Raw genomic sequence first — 22,096 nt, 5'->3', positions numbered from 1 at the left:
TCAGTGCCTTTAATACATACCTGGCACACAGCAGCCATCCAGTAAAGGCTCTGAGTTGCACGCTGTCGGCACATGCCTACTCTGTCCCAGTCATGTGTCTCACTCTGTCTAGCATGGATGAGCCCGGCAGTGAGCAGCTCACGGTACTTGCAGATGTCCTCCTGAGTAAGCCAGGCTTTGGCAACCGCTGCCTGAAGGAAGGGTGGCTTCCGTAAGTCTCTATGCGCCCCTGTCCTAACAAGACTAGCTACCCTGGGAGGACCCAACAGTGGGGTTTGGGATGGCAGGAGATGGAGAGGCCCCACTCAGTCCTGCTCCGCTGGTCACTTCCAGATCTCTGACCAGCACTCCCCCCACCTCTCCTTCCACACTTGTGTGTGGGGCATTCACTACCTCCTAGGAAGCCCACATACCATTAGACAGCTCTGTATTTCTCAGCTTAGAAATTCTATGTTGAGTTGACAGACGATTCCCCATGCCTTATTTGAAAGGCCTCTGAATGGGGAGGGAGGAAAATGGGGTTATGATATTATATAACTGGGCCTTGCATGGCAAGTTAATGACATAGTGGCCAGTGCTCCGTGATTGTTACGGGTCTGGAGAAGGGAGCTAGCGAGGGCAGTTGACATCTACCAGGACTCCTAAAAGTTCAGTGTAATTTTAACTTTTCTTACTCAGTCTTTTTCAAATCTGTCAATAAGAACCAAAATAGACTAATTTCAAATTCCTCCTTCAGTTGCTTTGTCTCTCAAAAGCAAAAGAGAAAAAAAGAGAGACAAAACGGTCCACAGCTAGAGATGATTATTCCCCAATCCCACTCCTAGTCAGTCAACAAAACCCTAGTCTTGGTATTGCTTGAGCAGAAACTAGCCTCCAAGAGAAGAAGAAGAAAGGGCCTGGGTCTAAAGAGGAGGAGGAAAGGGTTGGACACTATTTTTTATGCCTAGGGATTTCTCATCAACTTTGGAGCTAATTGTGGAATATTTTCTTGTCTTCCCTGAGGGAGTACCCTTGTGGCAATTCAACGCCCTGGAAGACTCCTTCTGTGTCCCCAAACATCACCCAGCTGTTCCAGAAGCAGAAATGGACACAGGCCAACCCTTCGCCGTCCTGCAGGTGCAGCACCAGGGAGAAGCTCACCATGCTGCCAGAGTGCCCCGAGGGTGCCGGGGGCCTCCCGCCCCCCCAGGTATCCAACCCTGAGCAACGGGGCCCCAGGCCTGCCTGACACACGGTACTGGGGGGAGTCCCTGGTAGCTCCTGAGTCTCTCGCCAACTAACATTTCAAACTGACCATTGAGTGGGGAGCTAAACCAAACTCCCTGTGTCCTCTGAGGGGGGCTCCTCACAGGGCACTGTGGCTGCCAACAGGAGGAAGCCACTGACCAAAGCTTCATTTTCCACCAGATACTTCCTATTCAATGTAGTAGAAAAATGTGTTTACATACTTAAAAAATTATACAAGTCGTATGTACTCATTGTAGAAAAATTAGAAAACACAGGTAAGTCAGAAGGAAACAAAATCATCACTTGGATATAACAACCAATAATGTTTGGTTTGCATCCACCCAAACAGATTATATTCAAAGTATTGTCTTGAAATCTGCTTTACTAACTTATTCTGAGCATGCGTCCATGTCAATAAATAGACATTTGCATCGTTTTTAATACCTGTATATTATCCCATCGTTTGAATTTACTTCTTTTTTTGAGACAGAGTCTCACTCTGTTACCCAGGTTGAAGTGCAGTGGCACGATCTTGGCTCACTGCAACCTCTGCCTCCCAGGTTCAAGCAATTCTTGTGTGTCAGCCTCCCAAGTAGCTCGGATTACAGGCATGTACCATCGTACTCAGCTGATTTTTTTTTTGTGTGTGGTTTTAGTAGAGACAGGGTTTCACCATGTTGGCCAGGCTGGTCTTGAACTCCTGGCCTCAAGTGATATGCCTACCTCTGCCTCCCAGAGTGCTAGGATTACAAACATGAGCCACCGTGCCTGGCCTAAATTTACTTTAAATTATTGGCCATTTGGGCTTTTCATGTTTTTGCCGTTATAAGCAATGCCATGATGTACATTCAAATGCAAATATATTTACACACTTATTAACAGTCCTAATTAAGAAGGTCTCCGTGTGCTGTGTATGTAACATGTGCAGGTATGTACACAAATACATGCAGAGCCACATCCATCTTTTGCAGGGACATTAATGATCTTGGCTCTGAACAGCACCCTGTCCTGGGAGTTCTAAAGTCCAAAACAGATTACAGTGAGCATCTCCTGGGGGATTCAGAGACATTGAAGAAGGCTGTGTCCCTGGTTGATATTGGGCCTCCCAGCTGACTTGCCAGGGCTGGGCCTTAGACAGCCCTGTCCCATGATTTGTCAGTGAATAAACAGCTCCTAAAGACGCTGTGCAGTACGGTGGGAAAGCACATGTATGGAACGCAGAGAGGCCCAGGTGGGCTGCTTGACCTCTCTGAACCTCAATTTCATCACCTGTGAATTGGGAATAACTGCTTATTTCATAATATTATTATGAGGTTTAATGAAATCATGTGGAAAAGGAATTATTTAGAATTAGATTCAACTCAGGTGATGACAACCCCAAACTAACAGTGGATAAAACAAGACACAGCTTGTTCCTCGCTCATCTAAAAGCCTATGTGGGTGGTGCATGATGTATTTTCTGTTTCTCCTCCACACTGAACAGGCCTCAGCCTCACCAGCCAATATGGCAGGAGCTGCCTTCCAGGCAGCAGAATGGAAGAAGGATGCAGCAAAAGAGAGGGCAGAGTGTGCACACGTGCTGTGTTTAGGGAAGGTTTTCTGAAGCTCCCACATAGCACTTCCACTTACAGATCCCTGGCCAGAACTAGCATCCAAGGAGACTGGGAACTTCAGTTTTTGTTCTGGATGGTCTTGCACCCAACAAAAAAGGCTAAGGCAGCAGGGACAAGTGGATAATGAGGGTAACTAGATTTTGCCACAGCACCTATCACAGTGTGGCTTATAAATGGTTCTATACCAAGAACACCCAATCCCTGCTCTTTTTTAATATTCTAAAGCATGTATCTTTATATTTCTCAAGCAAAATATTCTCTCTTTGAATCACAGCTCAGCCACTGCATCATAGGGAACTCAAAAGGACCTGAGGAGCTTGTCTCAGTCCTCTGCACCCCAAGAGGAAGATTTGCTTGTTTGCTTTGCAATCAGTGCTGAGGGCTCCTGTGGCTGCCTCCACTCAAAACCCTCCAGCATCAGCACATCAAGGCTGTGATCTGTTCACTGAGCTCTTGGCCAGGAGAGGGAGGGGAGGCCTAGCCTACCTACATGGTGATTCATTTCCTAAACGAATCCTTACTTGCACGCCGCCTGTCCAGCTTAGAAGCTTATTTTCAGTCATGTTGGTCCTTGGTGCCTGGACAAAATGTAACAGCCAAAGTCCTTGAAAAAGGCAAACCAGTTCCTGCAATTTTATTTCCCTTCTGCATTTCATCACTGTTATATATGCCTTCCTTTGGAGCAAAACTGTGTGCCACACATATGCCCAGGAGCTGCTCACTCACTCTCTCTCTCTCACTTTTTCTCTCTGTCAGTCTCTCTCTATCTCTCTCACACTTTCTCAATCTCTCTCTTTCTCTCTCACTTTTTCTTTCAATCTTTCTCAATCTCTCTCTCTCTCTCTCTCCTATACACACACACTCACAAACCCACACTCTTATTCACATCTGCTCACACTAGCCACTCAAACACATTCCCTTATTCAGCCTGGAATAAGTCCAGAGGGTGTGGGCCTGACTCAGAGGCAATCAGTTGTCCTTATCTGGGAAATGGGGCAATGCGGTCACCTCTAGGGGCCCTCCCCACTCCAACAGGCTTTGAATGTGCTGGGTCCTGAGGTGGAAGCACTCTATCTCTGACTTCTAGGATATGTGGAGATAGGGTTATACAATCACGGTGGTGTGATACCACCAAAATCCCCTCAACTGCTTCTGGGCAGCACCCTTGACAGAGTGAATGCTTTTACCGGAGGGTCATGACTGACCTGTGAAGTTGGCTAGTATGAGAAACCAAGCGCAGTGTTACCAGATTTGCAGTAATATTGCCACCTGGTGGCAAAACTCATGCACCTTTGAATTTTCCAAAATCTTTCTATGAACTAGCTTCTAGTCCTAGATGTATTTTGAAAGTGATTTGTAAATTATAAGGCACTATTCAAATTCTTTCATTAATGTCGCAAATCTACTGTGTCAACTGTATGCCAGGCACTATTCTGGGTTCTGGGGACACAACAGCCCATAAATCAGGCAAAGTCCCTACTCTCACCAAAATGACACCCAATGGGAGATGACCGATATAAATAGGTAAACATATCCATCAGGAGGAAACTCTTAGATAGAGATGAGCACTGTGAAGGTAACACAACAGTATGTGACAATACAGAGTGGCTGGAAACAGGAAAATTTCTCCGAGGAATAAAATTTAGACTGAGAGCAAGCCATAAGAGGGTCTGCAGGTAGAGTTCCCAGCAGAGTGAACAGCCAGGCACAAAGCTGCACCAGGAGAGAGGGGTGCTCGCTGAGAGACAGGGAGGTGGGTGCAAAGGGGTGGCAGTGCAGCAGGTGAGCTGAGAGAAGGTCAGGCCACACGCATCAGGCCACATGGGCCTTGGTAGTGAGTCGAGATTTGATCCCAGGGTTTATTGAGTGGATAAGTAAGCAAGGTGACTGAGGTGCTCGGGTTTACATCTTTATAGCTCAAACTGGCTGCTGGGTAGAAAACGGAAGCTGATGGACCAAGGCCAGAATTAGGCAGACCAGCCTGGAAGTTTCTCTGGCAGTCTAGGTGGTAGCTTGAGTAGGGTGGCAATATTGGAGCTGGAGAAACACAGATGGATTAGATATTTATTTTGGAGTGAGGTCATCCTGTCTTGTCAATGGATTAGAGAAAAAAGAGGCATCGAAGATTACTCACACATCATTGAAGTGAGAACTAGGGAGATGCCAGTGCTTTATTTAGTATTTTCCCAGCAGCTGAATCCGTAAATAATTTTTGGAGAAGAACAAGCAGTTTCACAAACTGCTTGTAAGTCCTAAAGTTCCCAGGTAATTAATGTGGGTGTCTCATTGCCTCAGAGAACACAGCGCAGCACGGAAATTCTACAAGACCTCACGGACAGGAACATCTCTGACTTCCTGGTAAAAACATATCCTGCTCTTATAAGAAGCAGGTAAGAAGAAACCCTTTTATGCTTTTAATCCTGGCTCCCTGTAGAAGATATTGACTAGCGACAGAAGATAATTTTCTCTCACAATTTATCTGATTAGGGCAGTGGGTTTTTTTCCTTTTTTTTTTTAAATCTAATTTGAGGACCTCATTCAACATAAGAAGCAATTGAGGCACATACAAGTAAACTATAACTTAAGATTAATTCTGGGTTTTTTGTTGTTGTTTATGTTTAGGGCAAGCAGTCTTCAATTTTAACCCATGTATTATTAAAAGTTATATTAGAAGACCATGGAAGTTATTCAAAAATGCAACCACATATTTTAACTTGTTTAAAGAGAGAGTCTCATCAAACAAGTTAAAAGAGGAAGGGAGGTGGAGGAGTAAAGGGGAAAAGGTAAAGGAAAAAGAGAAAAAAAGTAAGAAACAAAAAAGAAAGAAAAAAGTCAGACATGGTGGGAAAGAGGCGGTTGGTTACTGTGTGGGTCCAGCACAGACCAGGGCAGGCCAGGGCCACTGCAGCTGTCATATTCTGTGAATTATCATTTGTTATCACTGCCCTTTGAGATGCCAATGAACTTTTCAAGAAGTATCTAGTTCTCTTGGCTCTCCAGCTGTTCGTGTCAGCCCCACCCAGCATGGAACAGCTTTGGTAGCCCGTATCAGAGCAAGCAGCTTGACAGAGGCATGCCATGCCAGGAAAGAGGATCCTAAGGAAACATGGTCCAGTCTGCACAGGCTTTGGGGCTTTAAAATAAAACATCCCGTCTAACTTCAGTAGGACTTTCTGTTGCTTCACCTGCCAGAGCCCTGAATGAGGGTTGAATTGACTTAATTTAGAACACACTGCAGATGGTGAAAGCATTTAGCAAACCAAAGAACGCCATCCAAGCCCAAAAATAAAGTGGAGTAAATATAATGCAATAAACAGCAACCACCCCAAACTTAGTCCTCAGCAGCAAATCTGCAGTATGAAATTTTGGATTGTGTGTGTGTGTGTGTGTGTGTGTGTGTGCTTAAAGGTTGATAACAATGTCAGTTCATGGGACTGAGCTCTGAGGTCCAGAGTTGGCATCTGTTCATTTCCCATCTTGTCATTTTACCCTCGATCGACTGAATGTCAGTGCCTTAACTTTGGGCTGTGGAGTGAGTCAGAACTCCCCCAAGGTGTGCAGGTGATTGTTAGAGTCTCATTTGTGCAGGGTGGAAGACAGCAGGGCTGCAGCCTTCACTCCACACTGACATGGTCATTGTCATGTGTTCTGGGTCCTGATCAGGCATACTGACCTGACATATGACCTGACGACAGGATCACTCAGAAAGTCCAACATGCGGGATATGATTTGGGGAGCTGGTCAGGGGAAAAATAGGTCCTTTCTCTGCATCTGTATTCAGGCAATGTTGTAGGGCTGGGTAGCTTCTGCATTGCATAGATATCGGAAAATGCAAAAATGGGTCCGGGTGTGGTGGCTCACACCTGTAATCCCAGCACTTTGAGAGGCTGAGGCGGGTAGATCACCTGAGGTCAGGAGTTTGAGACTAGCCTGACCAACATGGTGAAACCCCATCTCTGCTTAAAATATAAAAATTAGCCGGGTGTGGAGGTGTGTGTCTGTAATCCCAGCTACTCAGGAGGCTAAGGCAGGAGAATCACTAGAACCAGGGAAGTGAAGGTTGCAGAGAGCCAAGATTACACCACTGCACTCCAGCCTGGGTGACGCACAGACTGAGTGACACAGCGAGACTCCGTCTTAAAAACAAATGCCCCTGAATGAGACTTCAGTCTTCAAAATGAATGAATGTTTGGGAAAGAAAGTTAACAGCACTGCTGTACTTGTGGTATTCATTGCATGATTTTATTTTGGCTTTCAGCTTAAAGAGCAAATTCTGGGTCAATGAACAGAGGTAAGAAACTATTTGTTTCAGAATTAAAATCTCACACTAATTTGCTTGAAATAATTGTACACTTTTGAAAGACACACCTCACAGCCACGTGGAGGGGCTGTTCTGTATGTGCTCAGGAAGTCACAAGACACGTCCTGAAGAATATGTGGCTAGGGACATCTCAGACTCAGAGGACACTCAATGGTATCTCTTCTTGGAAGATGTAAGTGGGGAATGGCATTTCCTGATGAGGCATTTCAGAGCATTCTCACCCAAAAAAAGCTTCTAAAACCTCTAAGTATATAACAGTTTGTAATACTCCCACAAGAGGGACTTGTAGTCGAGGCCCGGGACACTCCTTGGCCAATTCCTTTTAAGCTTCAGGGAGTGTAGGCCAGCCCCAGACCCACCCCATTCCTGAGGAGGTTGAAATGGTTCCAGAGGTTTGGAGACTCGTCTAGGGGTACTCTAGGAACTAGCTGCCTCCCAGCCTCCCTCAGGAACTGCGCCTCCAGAACAGGTGTGGGGCTGACGTGGACATGCTTTCCTGGGCAGATTCTAGGCCGTACACTTGAAATCTGGCTTTCAGGATTGCTCCAGAGGGACCTGTGGAGCCTCAGCTGAGATAGAAAGCAGGTGTGAGGCAGTGCTTCAGGGCCTTGAGAAAGAGCTCCTCCTCTGCTTTGCATAACCAGCTAATTCATTCTGTTCTGTTGAGTTTGGCTTTTGCCCTGCCTTTGAAGGGTTTGTGGCCAGGGAGTGATGCACTAAGACTGGTGTTTCCACACAGTCACTTCCAGGGCAGTACGGGAGCTGGATCCCAAGGCCAGGAGCCCAGTGAAGAAGTGGAGTACAGGTCCAGGCAGGAGAGGGTAAGGGCCTCCTAAACAGGGGTGATAGGGATGACAGGATGAAGATGCGTCCTGTGCTGCTAGAAGTGCCTGGAAAGCACAGAGGCGGCACAGAAAAGGAGTCCTTGGCTGGGGTGGGAGGAAATGACATGTGACGTGTGAAAGAGGACCTGGAGTTGACTAGATGCTCACCAAAGGGAAAGGTACCAAGGGGAGCTAGCAGCCCAGCAAAGGCAGAGACACATAGGCAGTCTGGGCCATGTGGAGCTCTGGAAGTGACTCCACATGTCCCAGACGTGTCCCTAGTTCACTCCAGGGAAGGGATGAGGAGAGATGAAGTTGGAGAGGGGCACAGACCAGATGCAGAAAGGCCTCATAGGCCAGGATGAGGGTCTGGATTCCTTCTTGGAGGCAGCAGCAGTGGGAAAAGAGTGAAAAGCTTGTTTGTAAAGTGGAGCTATGTTGCTCACTGGTCCAGACAATTACCCCAAAAGTACATGTTTCCCTACAAAAACTGAGAGAGCTACTAGTAGGTGTGAAGCTCATGGCACTGTCTGTTGATTTCTTGTTTCCTCATCAGGTATGGAGGAATTTCCATCGGAGGAAGGCTCCCAGTCGTCCCCATCACAGGGGAAGCACTTGTTGGGTTTTTAAGCGACCTTGGTCAGATCATGAATGTGAGCGGGGTATGTAAACAGACTGGAGATTTGAATAGCATTTTTGACTTGCTTAATTACCATGAACTAGAAACTGTCATGAATGACAACAGGAAAAAAACAAAAATCCTCGTTTGTTTGTTTACATGGCTTTTAGGGCCCTGTCACCAGAGAGGCCTCTAAAGAAATACCTGCTTTCCTTAAACATCTAGAAACTGAAGACAACATTAAGGTACTTGACCTGTATAATAGCTGCTTATTTTATTTTTACTTTCCCAGCTTTGTTAAATTCCATCCCTCCTCCTGCTGAATTCTAGCAAGGAATGCCTTCCAGCTGCCAAACCTTTCCTCCTTCTCAAATGCTCTTTCCTTCACTGATTTCTTCTTTAGCAGTTAATACAACGTCTCAAATGTCCTCTCCACTTTCTAGGTGTGGTTTAACAACAAAGGCTGGCATGCCCTGGTCAGCTTTCTCAATGTGGCCCACAACGCCATCTTACGGGCCAGCCTGCCCAAGGACAGGAACCCCGAGGAGTATGGAATCACTGTCATAAGCCAACCCCTGAACCTGACCAAGGAGCAGCTCTCAGAGATTACAGTGTAAGCCACCACGGCTCCGGCCTCATCACTTTCTTGTCAGCATCTCCACTCTTTGAACATCCCGAGAGGATTCTCACCACTGTGAAGTGCTGGGTTGGATGGCAATGCTGTTTAGTGAGGCACATATGAACATATGAATTTCAAATAAGTGCCTCACGCCTCATGTACAAGACTGCTTGGTCATTCTTTCTCCCCCACATTTATGTGGAAAGTAAGTTTATATTTGGTTCCATTCCCTTTTGGCTCTTGATGGCAAGTTGCTACTGGAGCTTATGCAATTATTCTCCTTGCTAGTGTGCAAAGTGGCTGCCAGGAACTGGCAAAGTTCAGTAAACCTTTCAGCTTCCTGGGAGTAATTATCTCAGATTCCAGGAATTTCCTCAGAAGAGCATACTTTGGAGATGTCAACAGAGCTTTGCTACCCTCAAGCTGAGGCTCTCCTTGCACAGTTTCAGTCAGTGGAGACAGCGGTCTTGTGCGTTTTGTAACATGTTCACCCTATTGAGGTCTATGTGGAGGAGGTGTTGGTAGGAGCACTTTTGTTGCTGCAAACTTCTGCAAGGCTGTGGGGTCCTGATTTTACTATTCTAGCACACCCTGAGTGCCAGCGAACATGCCCAGGGTCATCGACTACAACTTGGGCCTCAGATCCTTGATTTCTTCCTCTGGACATGTTAGGGCCCTAGAGTGTCCTCTGTTAATTCTCACTCAGCCACACTTTTATGTGTCTCCTTCCACTCATTTGTTCTCAGCTTACTACATGTATGGATGACAGGATCTGTAGTTTTATCAGGCCAGTGACTACCATATAAGGTACCTTTGTGGAAATTAGTAAAAGTGCTCTTTTCTACAGGTGGACACTGTCCCACGCCAGGGCTTATCGCTTGTACATAAAGTTCAGGCTGGCTTTAGCCCCAGCTTACCCCTTAACTAGATGACTTCTATTTGGTTGAGGAAAGGATAAATAGAGCCAAGCCCCTGTACAACGTACCTGTCCTCTTTTCACTTAAATTTACATTATGACCATTTCCTTGTGTTATGATGTACTTCTTGAAAATGTGATTTAACAAGATTATTATTGACAAAAGATAAATCTCAAAGACCGTATGTCTGTCTACATAGAAAATTGAAGAGACTCTACAGACAGGTTATTAGAGCTAATAAGAGCATTGTAGTACATGAGATTAATATAAACATCTACTTCTCTACACCATAAAATAATTAGAGAATATAATAAAAAGAAAGGCTGTCTAGAAATATTCACATGAAACAGAAAGGCAACCCACGAATACCCATTTAACCTTGTCCATATGGATTAAGACAGTTTAGAGGGGTGATAGCTTTGGGGTAGAGAAGGGGAACCTGGAGGCCACCCCCGTGTAGGGGTAAGGTCTTCACAGAGCCTGACTTTGTATCTTCTCCTGCTTCTGCTCATCCCTCTTCATCACCCTCTCCCTGTGTCTCTGGCCCTGCTGCAGGCTGACCACTTCAGTGGATGCTGTAGTTGCCATCTGCGTGATTTTCTCCATGTCCTTCGTCCCAGCCAGCTTTGTCCTTTATTTGATCCAGGAGAGGGTGAATAAATCCAAGCACCTCCAGTTTATCAGTGGAGTGAGCCCTACCACCTACTGGGTGACCAACTTCCTCTGGGATATCGTGAGTGTCAGTTTATAGTGCCTTCCCCTTGCTCCACGGGCCCAAGGTGGAGCTTGTGTGTGTTCTGAAGGACTAGACAGAGTTGGGAGGGGTTCTCATGATGCCAAGGCTGCACCATGAGATGCCCCTTTATCTCAACAAGATGCCCCTTCTCATTTCTTTCTCTCTTCCTCTCTCTCTCTCTCACATACACCCCTCGGCACCTCCAATATATCTTTTTCAGTGCAGGTGGGAACAGCTCCTTTTATGTTAGAATCATCCTGATTCTATAAAAGGGGCTGGTCCCACCTGCACTGAAAAGCTGCTTAGCAAAGTGCTGGGGTTTTTTGTTTTTTGTTTTTTTGACAGAGTCTCGCTCTGTGTCCCAGGCTGGAGTGCAAGTGGCACGATCTTGGTTCACTGCAACCTCTGCCTCCTGGGTTCAAGTGATACACCTGTCCTCAGCCACCTGAGTAGCTGGGATTATAGGCACGCACTACCACGCCCGCCTAATTTTTGTATTTTGAGTAGAGATGGGGGTTACACCATGTTGATCAGGCTGGTCTCGAACTCCTGACCTCAGGTGATCTACCCATCTCGGCCTCCCAAAGTGTTGGGATTACAGGTGTGAGCCACCGCACCTGGCCTTATTTTACTTTTTTTAGAAGAGGAGAAATAGAATTTATACACTTGGGGCTGGCCCGTGTGTGTGTGTGTGTGTGTGTGTGTGTGTGTGTGTGTGTGTGTGTTTACAGGGATCTCTGAGCCTATCGAGAGATATGTGGCTAGGATAGAGTGGGTATCTGAGGTGGGAGGCGATACTGGCTGGCAGTCCAATGAAGCGGTAGAAGATGGCAGGCATCAGGTTAGCAGGCTTTCTGATGCTCCAGAATTTTAAAGCTGGCCTGGAATCTGACCTCTGCGATCTATCATTTTAGAACTTAGTAACCCCATTAGCCAGTGGCAAAAAAGTTGAATGAAGGAACAAACAATTATTGTGTATGTCATTCACTTTCCCCATAAATGATGTTTTAAATTCTTATATGTGTCATCTATTTTTCTTTACTTTTAAATTTTGAAACAGTTACAAACTTACAGAAAAGTGGCAAGTACAAAACCTTTTTTTCTGAGTCATTTGAGAATAACTTCTAAACAAGATGCCCCTTCTCATTTCTTTCTCTCTTCCTCTCTCTCTCACACACACACACCCCTCAGCACCTCCAATGTGTACTTCCTACAAACGAGGATACACTCCATGCAACCGCAACACAAACTGTCAACATGAGGAAACCAGCACTGATGCATCACCACCACCTCATCCTTACATCTCACTCATGTTTTGCCCATTGCCCCAGTAATGTCTTTCAGAGAAAAAAATCTAGCTCAGAATCACGCGTGGCATTTGATTGTGCTGTTTCTTTAGTCTTCTTCAGCCTAGAACAGTTCCACGGTCTTTCCTTAACACTCATGGCCTTGACACTGTTCAAGATTGCAGGCTGCTTATTTTGCAGAATGTCCCTTGGTCTGAGCTTGTCTGAGGTTTCCTCTTGCACAGGTTGAGGGTGTGCATCTTGGCAGCAGTATCACTAAACAGATGCTGTGTTCTCACTGCATCCTATCAGGTAGCTTCTGATTGCAACTTGTTCTGTTACTGATGATGTTCAATTCGGTCACTTAAGAAGATGGTATCTGCTGAGCTTCTTCACCTAAAATTACTCTTTTCCCTTTATAATGAATACAAATCAGTAAATACAAATCTGGGGGAGAGGCACTTCAAATATATATAAATATGCTATTCATTATACAACTTTCCATTTATTCATCCATTTAGCTCTGTATGCAATCATGGTTCCTGTGTTAATCAATGGACTGGGATCTGAGACTGTCATTATTTATTTTGATGTTCACATTATCCCTAGTGTGGTCAGCGGGAGCCCCTTGAAGCTGGCTTCTGTAGCCTGTTGACTCAGGTCCTTATCCCCCTTGAGCTTCTCCATGCTTAGTGGCACAGCAAGGCGTTCCAGGCTCATCCTGCAGTTATCCTCACCCCTACCCTCTCCCCAAGAAGCCCTGGTTCCTGCCAGCAGGAACTGACCCTCAGAAACCAAGATCTGAGTGCTAGATATGTTCATTGCCTCTGAAGCACCATTGGTCCCAGGCCTTCTCAGTGATAGAACTAGGGAAGGTATGGATGTACATGCACAAGTATGCACACACCTCTGTCTATGTCTCTCTATCTACCTACACACCGAACACTCTGAGCTCACCAAAACCAGCTCCACAGGGCTCATTCTAGTTTTTTTGTCTTTCCACATCTGTAACTCCCTTCTCCAACAGTGACACACTGGCTTCTCTCACTCCCAACTCATTTGTCTACTGGGCAATACACCTGTATGTCAAGAGTGACCTTCTCTGCCACCATCGCCTCCCTGTGTGGATACCATCCTCTCCCTGCTTGGGCTGACTCTGCTGTGTGCAGGTCCTCCTCATTCTGCTGTGGCTTTGATACCCCACACCAGATCAGCCCCCTATAAGGATATTTATCTCATTCCATTGAGGCCCCCACACCCCATACCAGGTTGCTTTGAGGAAGCTCTTCTCTGGTTCTTGCCCTGCTCCTGACCACTGTGACTCCTCCCCTAACCCTACTGTTGCTACCCCCTTTCTGTGCCCAATATAATGGCTTCAGGACTGAATTGTTTGAAAAGGGTATCATTATTTATTTGAGCTTTGTGAAGCCAAGAACTAGACTTTAAGTTTTTCTGAATTCTGAAGACATGCTTAGAAAGAAGAATCAACAAAACTTTATGACCAATTAGAGAGAGAGAGAGACCAGGCAGAATTTTGTAATTGATCCTTTCAAGAGATACAGACTGAAGGTTTCCTGGGCAGGGAGGTGGGGCACGGGGTGGGGAAGGAGGACCAGTGACACCTTAACATATGTTTGCCAACCAAGAACTGTTTAAAAGCAAGTTGAATCAGAATCCCAGACCCTAAGAGCTGGAGGAGCCTGGCCCTACCCCTCATTTTCTAGAGCCAGAAGCAGTTCTAAGAGTTTGAGTGACTTGCTCTCCTCTTCTCTTTCCGAGATGAATTACACCGTGAGCGCTGGGCTGGTGGTGGGCATCTTCATCGGGTTTCAGAAGAAAGCCTACACTTCTCCAGAAAACCTTCCTGCCCTTGTGGCACTGCTCCTGCTGTATGGGTAAGCTGTTAGGGCCATTAGCTAATGCCTCCAAAGGAAGCCCAGGGAGGAGGATCATCTCCTGACAGAAACCTGGGCCATCCTGTGGTGGTAGCACCCACAAGTTTAGCTTCTGGCCCCAGGTGGGGTCTGAGGCTGCTAACCAGGGATCTGTCTGGCTTCTGTTTCTGACTCAACTGACAGAGGTATATCTGAGGCCTGGTCCATTCAGCAACAATGAAAGAAGTCCCACATGATCTGAATCTTCTACTCAAACTGAGACCTTGACCAAAGCCTGGGGGGTCAGCCATTCCCCAGCTCCTCACCCAGCTCTGACTGTCACTCATCTGGGGCCATTTTGTCTACCTCAGCGTCTCCATGTGAACTGCCCAAGAGTTATCCGCACACAGTAGAAGACTCCAGCCAAAAAGCTGTTCTTGAGTCAGGGTAGAGGATGACACAGGGGTTACCTCCAGCAGAGTTACAGAGCCCAGCATGCAACTTCCTTTCCTACATGTGTAACTTTGTATGAGTAATTTATCCTTCTGGGCCTCAATTTCCTCATCCGTAAAATGAAAATAGTGATCCTGGTTTTTCCTATGTGGGCCAGTAGAGCCTTGCCAAAGCATTGGCCTCCACTTGTCTCTCTAGGAAATAGAAAATTTGGGAACCAGCCTGACTGTGAACTGTGAAGATGAGCTCATTAGGACCCTCAGCTGGGCTTTGCTGACCTAGACTAAAGTGGGAGGTTTTGCAGGGTGGAGACCCCTCCTATACGTTGTACAGGGCTTTGTAATTTACAGAGTACATGCATAACTATTAACCCATTTGCTCCTCGCAGAAGCCCATGAAGTGGTCAGGCCAGGCATCATTATCTCCATTTAAAGCTAAGGCACAGAAATCAACAAATGGAGTATCTCTCTGGTCCCCTGGGACTCTGACCTCATGTCACCTCATGTGTAAGGGGAGTGCATTCTGTCTAGAGGTATTGCAGATGGAATGGAAAGTGGAACTCCATCACTCTGAGTTGTCTCATTTCACACAGATGGGCGGTCATTCCCATGATGTACCCAGCATCCTTCCTGTTTGATGTCCCCAGCACAGCCTATGTGGCTTTATCTTGTGCTAATCTGTTCATCGGCATCAACAGCAGTGCTATTACCTTCATCTTGGAATTATTTGAGAATAACCGGGTGAGCAAACTTTCTTGGATTTTTTGTTTGATTAGTAGGATAGTAGAGTTATGTGTTGGTCAAGTAGAGCCAGAGGCAAGCAATGTACATGTAGCAGCTGAATGCAGAGATGAGTGCCGCTTTCTCCCTCCCGACCACCACCTCTCATCCTTCATTCCTCCTCCCTTTCTCTTTTCTTCCATCTTTCCTTCTTCCTTCCTTCTTCCTTCCCTTCTCCCTCCTTCCTCCCTTCCTCCCTCCCTCCTTCCTTCCTTTCTTCCTTCTTCCTTCTTTCCTTCCTATAAACTCCTTTATCATTTCTGTGCTCTGAGTGACATGGTTTTTCTGCATTTATTCTGCAAGCAAAAGTTTATTCTTGCAATAAACTTTAAGATTTGCTTACTCTTTCAGAAGGGTTTTCTCAGGGACTTTGGGTGTTAGGTTTTACACACACACATAATACATTGGGTGATTTCAAATCTAAAAGGAACAAAAAGGCATACAATGAAAACATCTCCTTCCTACCCCTGTTTCCCACTCACCTAGTTCCCTTCTCCAGAGGCAGCCTCTTATTTGAGTTTCCTGTGTGCTCTGGAGACACAGGAGCAGATCCCTATACATTCTTTCTCTCACTTTCTTATAGAAATTGTAACACTCTGACATATACTATTCCTTGGCCAGTTAATCTTGAGGATGAGATTGTGGATTCCCCATGCTGAATGCCTCACTTTTATGAGCTGCCAAGCCCTGTTGTCCCTTCCACACCCCCGACCTCCCCTGTCCAGAGACAGATGGACAAACTGAATCATAAAAAGATTGGAAAAAATGAAGGCAGTGGCTGCAGGGCTGTGTTTACTCCACACTCTGCACTCGCAGTCCCCACTGCTGGGTCTGAGTCCTGGCTGTGGCTGTCCTTAGAACGTCTGCCTCCCCATGTGCCTGTGTCCCCAGGTGCCTCAACCTTTCCTACATTAGCTCTTCCTAGTTCAGAGGCTGGGACCAGCTAGCACATCTGCACTCCTGCCCTGTAGCGCCCACCTCCACCTTCCTCTGGGCCCCACTGGGGAACACAGGGCAAATCTGTAAGAGGCCCCACCGTGAACCCCCCAGACCCGTGGCCTCCTGAGACTGACTCTTTCCAGATCTTGTTAGGGTAATGAAGCCTCATCTGTCCCATGAATGATAAGAAGTTCAGCATGTCAGAGTCAGATTCTGGAAAGGGGGAGGAGGAGAACACAGCCCCAGCAGATGGCCAGAGCACCCTGGTGACTGAAAGTGCTGCTTTGTGGAGCTGTGTTTATTGCAGGCTCGTAGCCCACTAAGTCTGAGAGAGCGTTTCTTCAGAATAATTAAATAGCCAGCTTAAAGCAACTCAGAACATTGTCCCCTCTGTGGCTGCACCCATTTAGCCAACATTTGCTAAGCACCCGCCTCCATAAAGCTAGTATTTTCATGTAAATTATCAGATACACAGCTGCTGCAGAAACCTCTAGTATCCCACAGGAGGCTCCCAGCTCCCAGCAGCTGCTGCTCCTGCACCATCACGGGGTCTTTACTAGCTGAACACAACATGCTGGGGGTGCTGATATAAACAAACGTGGCCCACTCGTCCTGCCCTCCAGAGGCTCCCATTCCAGTTAGGAAAGGATCTGCCCACCAAGTTAGCAGCTGATATAAGCCCCAGTGTATGATCCTCCATAATACAGTGTATGACAGAGCAGCAGAGGAGTGAGGTGGATAACACGTGCAGGCCAGAGGCAGCAGAAAGAGCTGGTCTGCGGGGGCTGGGGGAGCTGTGGTAGAGGAAATTCCATTTCAGCCTGTCCTGGAATAAGTAGATTTCTGTTAGCTCATTTAATAAATAGTGAAGTGCCTACTATGAGCTAATCATTGTGCAAGTATTTAGGAAGGACACAAAATTAATTAGGACCCAGTGCTCACCCTCCAGGGGCCCACTGACTAGTGGAGAAAGTCAACAGATTTTTAAAAAATTAATCCAGGGAATGTGGTAAGTGCTGTGAGAGAGGAATGGATACTTTCTCATGGGAATCTAGGAAGGCTTGTAAGAGAAGGCACTCTCTGAGCCAGCTGTCTGAAGAAGAACAGGAATCTTTCAGAAAGCAGAAGGGAAAAGAGCATCCTTTCCTGCTAAGAATAATAGGTAACAGCCTGCAAACGCCCAGGCCTAGAGGCCAAAGAGTACAGTGATTCCAGAAAGGGTGGGGAAACGGTGGGTGGGGGGGTAGGCGGGGAGGATGAGGTAATGGGCACAGGTGTGGGGCTGGAGAGGGAGGAGGTTGTGGGACAGGGAGGAGCCAGATGGAGAGGACAGCAGTGGCCCAGCCAGGAGGTATGCTGGCCTCGTCCCCCTCGGTGTCCCTTCTACCTTCTCAGGGGAGGCTCTGTCCAACAGAGCCAAGTCCGACCACTTGAAAACAAGTCCCCGGCTTAACACAGACCCCAGAGAGAGTCTCCAGCCCTCCTCTCCCAGACAATGGTAGTTGCCGCATGAGGAGCTTAGAAGCAGAGCTGGAGATGGCTCAGGGCCTCCCGTCCCCCTGCAGCCGTTGTTAACAAACGCCTTGGAGGGCTCCTGTTGTTTCAAAGTGAGTCTGCAGGGAGATCTCCCTAGGTGGATGGAAGGAGGGCTGCAGCTTCTCTGCACATTCCTGCTGTCACCCCCAGAGTCACCTAGGTGAGGGGTAAGGACAGCACAGGTTCCTCACAGTTAGCCTTGGTGCCCACATGGTACTGAGCAGAGTAAATGCTGCCTGGCTAGATGAAGGGGAAGCTCCTACCAACCAGAAACTCACAGGGAGCTCAGTCATTGATTGGTCATTAATTGATTAGTTCTTTGGCCTGGCCCTGAGGCACCCTTTGTAAGTATTTCATGACCTCCCTAGCAAACCGGCTATCTGTCCAGCTCTGGACAGATCCCTCCTGTGGTCAGTCTGGCTACAAGGATTCTTCTGCCTGCAGGCCTTCCCCTGTCCTATCCTGTGAGAGCATCTGGGCCCCACCTGCTGAGGAGAGGGGCAGGTAGGCTTGGCCCCCGTTTCTGACAGTCCTACTTCTCTGTTTCAGATGCTGCTCAGGTTCAACGCCGTGCTGAGGAAGCTGCTCATTATCTTCCCCCACTTCTGCCTGGGCCGGGGCCTCATTGACCTGGCACTGAGCCAGGCTGTGACAGACGTCTATACTCGGTTTGGTGGGTGGGAGTGGAGGCCCGTGGAGCATGGGCCCTGGGTCCAAAGCTGGGAGGGCTACCGTGGCAGTTGTTGCATCAGACTGTGGCTGGGGCTGGTGCTGGGAGGGGAACTTGTTGGGCTGGAAGTGTCCTGCCAGGTAGAGGGGATGAAGGATGCCTCTGTTTCCATGGCTGGGAAGCCATAGGAGTTGGGAAGGGCAGCCTAGATGAGACGGGTGTTTGGCTCTTGCTCAGTTTCCACATAAAGCCTGGTCTAGTGGGCCTTGTGCTGTGGCCAGGTCTGTGGGATGAGCTGAGGTGGCTGAAGTGGACTCAATTCCTGTTGATGCCCAGGCGAGGAGCACTCTGCAAATCCGTTCCACTGGGACCTGATTGGGAAGAACCTGTTTGCCATGGTGGTGGAAGGGGTGGTGTACTTCCTCCTGACCCTCCTGGTCCAGCGCCACTTCTTCCTCTCACAATGGTACGTCCATGCCACACCCTGGGGCCAGTAGGCAGCTCAGGGCATCCAGGGCTAGACTTCACACCCACACAGTCTTCTCTTTCCTCAGGAGCCCCACTCCACGATGGATTTTTACATTCTCAAAGCCTGGCTTTTCCCTAGTAATACAAATAAAGAATTGGGTTAAAATAGGCAGATTTGAATATGTGAAGAGCCTCCACTTTAAAATATTTAAAATGCAGTGCTATTAATTTCAATTGCTGATATTTGATCCTTCTCATTTAATTACCAAATATATATTTTGATTGGATGATAGTATTGGAAATGACAATGGTTATGGGATATCCAACGTACTAGAAATAGACTAATGTATTCAGGAGAGAAGGGACATAGCAGGCCCCTTTGCTAATTAGAGATTTGGGAGTGGGGGAATAATATGGGAGTCATGTGCGAGGGGAAAGCAGGCAGGAGCCGTGTGGAGGGGTGCAGGTAGTGATCATGCCCCTACAACCCCTGGAGGAAAGTGGGTAGCCACCAACCCTGGCTTTTGACCAGGGCTTCTCAACTGCCAGGTTAGCTGGCAACTGCCATTCTTCCCCAGGCTCTTCCTGAGGCTAGGTGGGCCCCTTCCTTGCTCCCATCTGCAATCCAGGCCTACCTTTATTGTCCTCACCCAGGGGCCTGAATTGCCAAGCACCAGCCCTTCCTAGCAAGCTTTCCTCGATAGTGTTTTGTTTCTTAACTTTTTCTCCTTCCAGGCTGAGTGTGGTCACCTGTAAATAGATTCCAAGGACTTGGTTTTATGTTTTGGTCCGCAGGGAATTGATTTATTGGAAATGGATCTGCCTCCTACTCACAGGACTGTGAGAAGTGAATGAGATCACGGGTGTCAACACCCTCTGATGAAACAGAATACACAAGCAGTTCTAGTTATGGAAGACAGTGTCAGGATTGTTGTCCTTGGCACCCTCAGCCCTTGCAGACCCTCTCTGCAGCCTTGGCCACACCTTTTAGAGGCCTTTGTGTGGGAGAGCAGGTCAGGGAGTTGACTACCCAAACTGACTCATTAGCTTTAAACTCTGATGTCAGCACAATTCAATGAGTCCTGCCTGCTTTAGGGCCTAAAGAGGACTGGAGAAGTACACCATAGTCTCTGGCTTCCAGAAGGTCAGGAGGGTTCCAGAGAAGAGGCTGTGTCTTTAAGGATGGGGAAGATTCCATTTGGCAGGGTAGGAGGTGAACATAGAGGGACTGGAAACACATGCAGAGGCTGGGAGGTGGGAATGACCAGTAGGTCTGGGAACCAGGGGGAGGTGCCGGTTGCTGACAGAGGAGTTAGTGTAGGAGGTGAGTGAGAAGGGTAGGTGGGGCTTGATTGCAGGGCTCCAACTCCAGCTGCAGAGGGAGGGCTTCAACCTATAGCTGGCAGAGAACCACAGAAGGTTTTGAGGCATGAAGTGGGCTGACTCTGTTTCGGAGAGGTGGAGTTGGCAGGGCAGATGGGAGGAAGGGGAGGCTCGGAGGACAGTAACTACCCCTGACTGAGTACTTGCCCTAGAGGAAGGGTTTTAGTCATGACAGTGCTCCCAGGCCCTGAGTCTTTACTCTGTGCCAGGCACTGTGCTGTGTTCATCTTCAGCACAATCCTATGAGACAGGTATTGTTACCCGCCTCCTCATCACATGGTTGAAGGAGGCAAGGTTCAGAGAGGTCCAATGCCCAAAGTCACACATGAGGAGGCCAGGACTAGAACCCAAGGCTGACTCTGGACATGAGCCCTTGACCTCTCTACCTAATGCCTAATGCCTCTCCTGTTAGGAGCCCTTTTTTAGAATTAAGTCTTAAGGGATGGAAGCCCAGAAGGAAGCAGAAGCAAGCGAATGGAAGAGAGGTCAGATGGAAAGGACAGTGCCAAGGACACTATACAGCCAGCCCAATCCTGATCCCCTTTCTTCATGTAGGATTGCTGAGCCCACTAAGGAGCCCATTGTTGATGAAGATGACGATGTGGCTGAAGAAAGACAAAGAGTTATTACCGGTGGAAATAAAACTGACATCTTGAGGCTACATGAACTAACCAAGGTAAGGGAATGGGTATTAGTTTGGAGGTGCTGGTTAGATCAACAGTTGGCATGATGTTGCCATTTTCCTTCTATAGAACAATCAATATACTGATGCAAGCAATTTGGTTTCCTAATTTTATGTGAGGTCATCATCTCTGTGTTATAACTTGTCTTACAAGAACATCTAATTCCAATGTGCGCTCCCTGCCATTCATCTAGGGCACTGACATAGGGCCTCAGTGAGAACCACTCCAGCTGAGCATCACTCCCTTTTCTCTCTTCCATTTCTGCAGAGCATGGGTCAGTGTCAAGATGCCTCAGTACTCACTGCACCTCTGTGGCTGCCCATGTCAATATGTAACCTCCTAGTGCTGGTAGTTTTCTCCTAAACTATCCTTCGCTCTTGTTCCCTCTTCCCCTCCTTGCTCTAATCCTGTTTCAGTCCTCAGTCCAGTTTCTTCATATCTTGCAGATTTATCCAGGCACCTCCAGCCCAGCAGTGGACAGGCTGTGCATCGGAGTTCGCGCTGGAGAGGTGGGTACTCTGCAGACCACGTATGGAAGATTTCCGAACATCAGTCTTGTACCTGCCTCCGCTCCCCATAAGGCAGAGCTATTCAATAGAAACATAATGCAAGTCACATGCGTAATTTTAAATCTTCTGCTAGCCACATGAAAAAAGTAAAAAAACAAAAAAAAAAGGTAAAATTAATTTTACTAGTATTTTTTATTTTATTCAATATATCCAAAATATTATCACTTCAACATGTAATTAATATAAAACCTTATTAATGAGATAGTTGGTGATTTTATTTTGTTTTGTTTTTAAGTCTTTGAATCTTTACACTCAGGGCCCATGTCAATTGGGTCTTAGATGTGTTTCATAGCTCAGTAGCCACACATGTCTCATGACCTCTGTGATGGCAGCCCAGGTCTAAAATGCCTCCCCCAGCTCACACACTTGCCCTGGGGCCTGACATTTTAGACCTTCTTGGTCTCTAAGCCCAGGCTAGCTCTGTGTTTTCTCCTAGTGCTTTGGCCTCCTGGGAGTGAATGGTGCCGGCAAAACAACCACATTCAAGATGCTCACTGGGGACACCACAGTGACCTCAGGGGATGCCACTATAGCAGGCAAGAGGTGAGTGTCCTGCTCCTCCTGTCTCAGGGAGTCTCTC

The 22,096-nt window shown here is 47.3% G+C and overlaps 1 protein-coding gene across 2 annotated transcripts in view; it reads left to right on the top strand.

Annotated features, from left to right (window-relative positions):
* Window positions 1-22,090, top strand: part of ABCA4 (ATP binding cassette subfamily A member 4) — a 111,552-nt gene extending 89,462 nt beyond the window's left edge. Inside the window, exons 29-43 of one of the 2 annotated variants that reach the window (XM_032247914.1) lie at window positions 113-211; window positions 1,003-1,189; window positions 5,136-5,230; window positions 7,099-7,131; window positions 8,542-8,647; window positions 8,775-8,849; window positions 9,048-9,217; window positions 10,696-10,873; window positions 13,942-14,057; window positions 15,082-15,229; window positions 18,293-18,416; window positions 18,750-18,879; window positions 20,820-20,940; window positions 21,394-21,456; window positions 21,953-22,090. In XM_032247914.1, the coding sequence (XP_032103805.1) occupies window positions 113-211; window positions 1,003-1,189; window positions 5,136-5,230; window positions 7,099-7,131; window positions 8,542-8,647; window positions 8,775-8,849; window positions 9,048-9,217; window positions 10,696-10,873; window positions 13,942-14,057; window positions 15,082-15,229; window positions 18,293-18,416; window positions 18,750-18,879; window positions 20,820-20,940; window positions 21,394-21,456; window positions 21,953-22,063 (1,756 nt within the window). In that variant the 3' untranslated portion in view covers window positions 22,064-22,090. The remainder of the gene's footprint in view (window positions 1-112; window positions 212-1,002; window positions 1,190-5,135; window positions 5,231-7,098; window positions 7,132-8,541; window positions 8,648-8,774; window positions 8,850-9,047; window positions 9,218-10,695; window positions 10,874-13,941; window positions 14,058-15,081; window positions 15,230-18,292; window positions 18,417-18,749; window positions 18,880-20,819; window positions 20,941-21,393; window positions 21,457-21,952) is intronic. The other variant, XM_032247915.1, reaches the window with a different exon arrangement.
* Window positions 22,091-22,096: the final 6 nt, after the last annotated feature.

This window comes from Sapajus apella, unplaced genomic scaffold (genome assembly GCF_009761245.1).
Source record: "Sapajus apella isolate SASKATOON/1434 unplaced genomic scaffold, GSC_monkey_1.0 scaffold64, whole genome shotgun sequence".
NCBI classification, from domain to species: Eukaryota; Metazoa; Chordata; class Mammalia; order Primates; family Cebidae; genus Sapajus; species Sapajus apella.
This window is presented reverse-complemented; position numbering and strand designations above follow the sequence as displayed.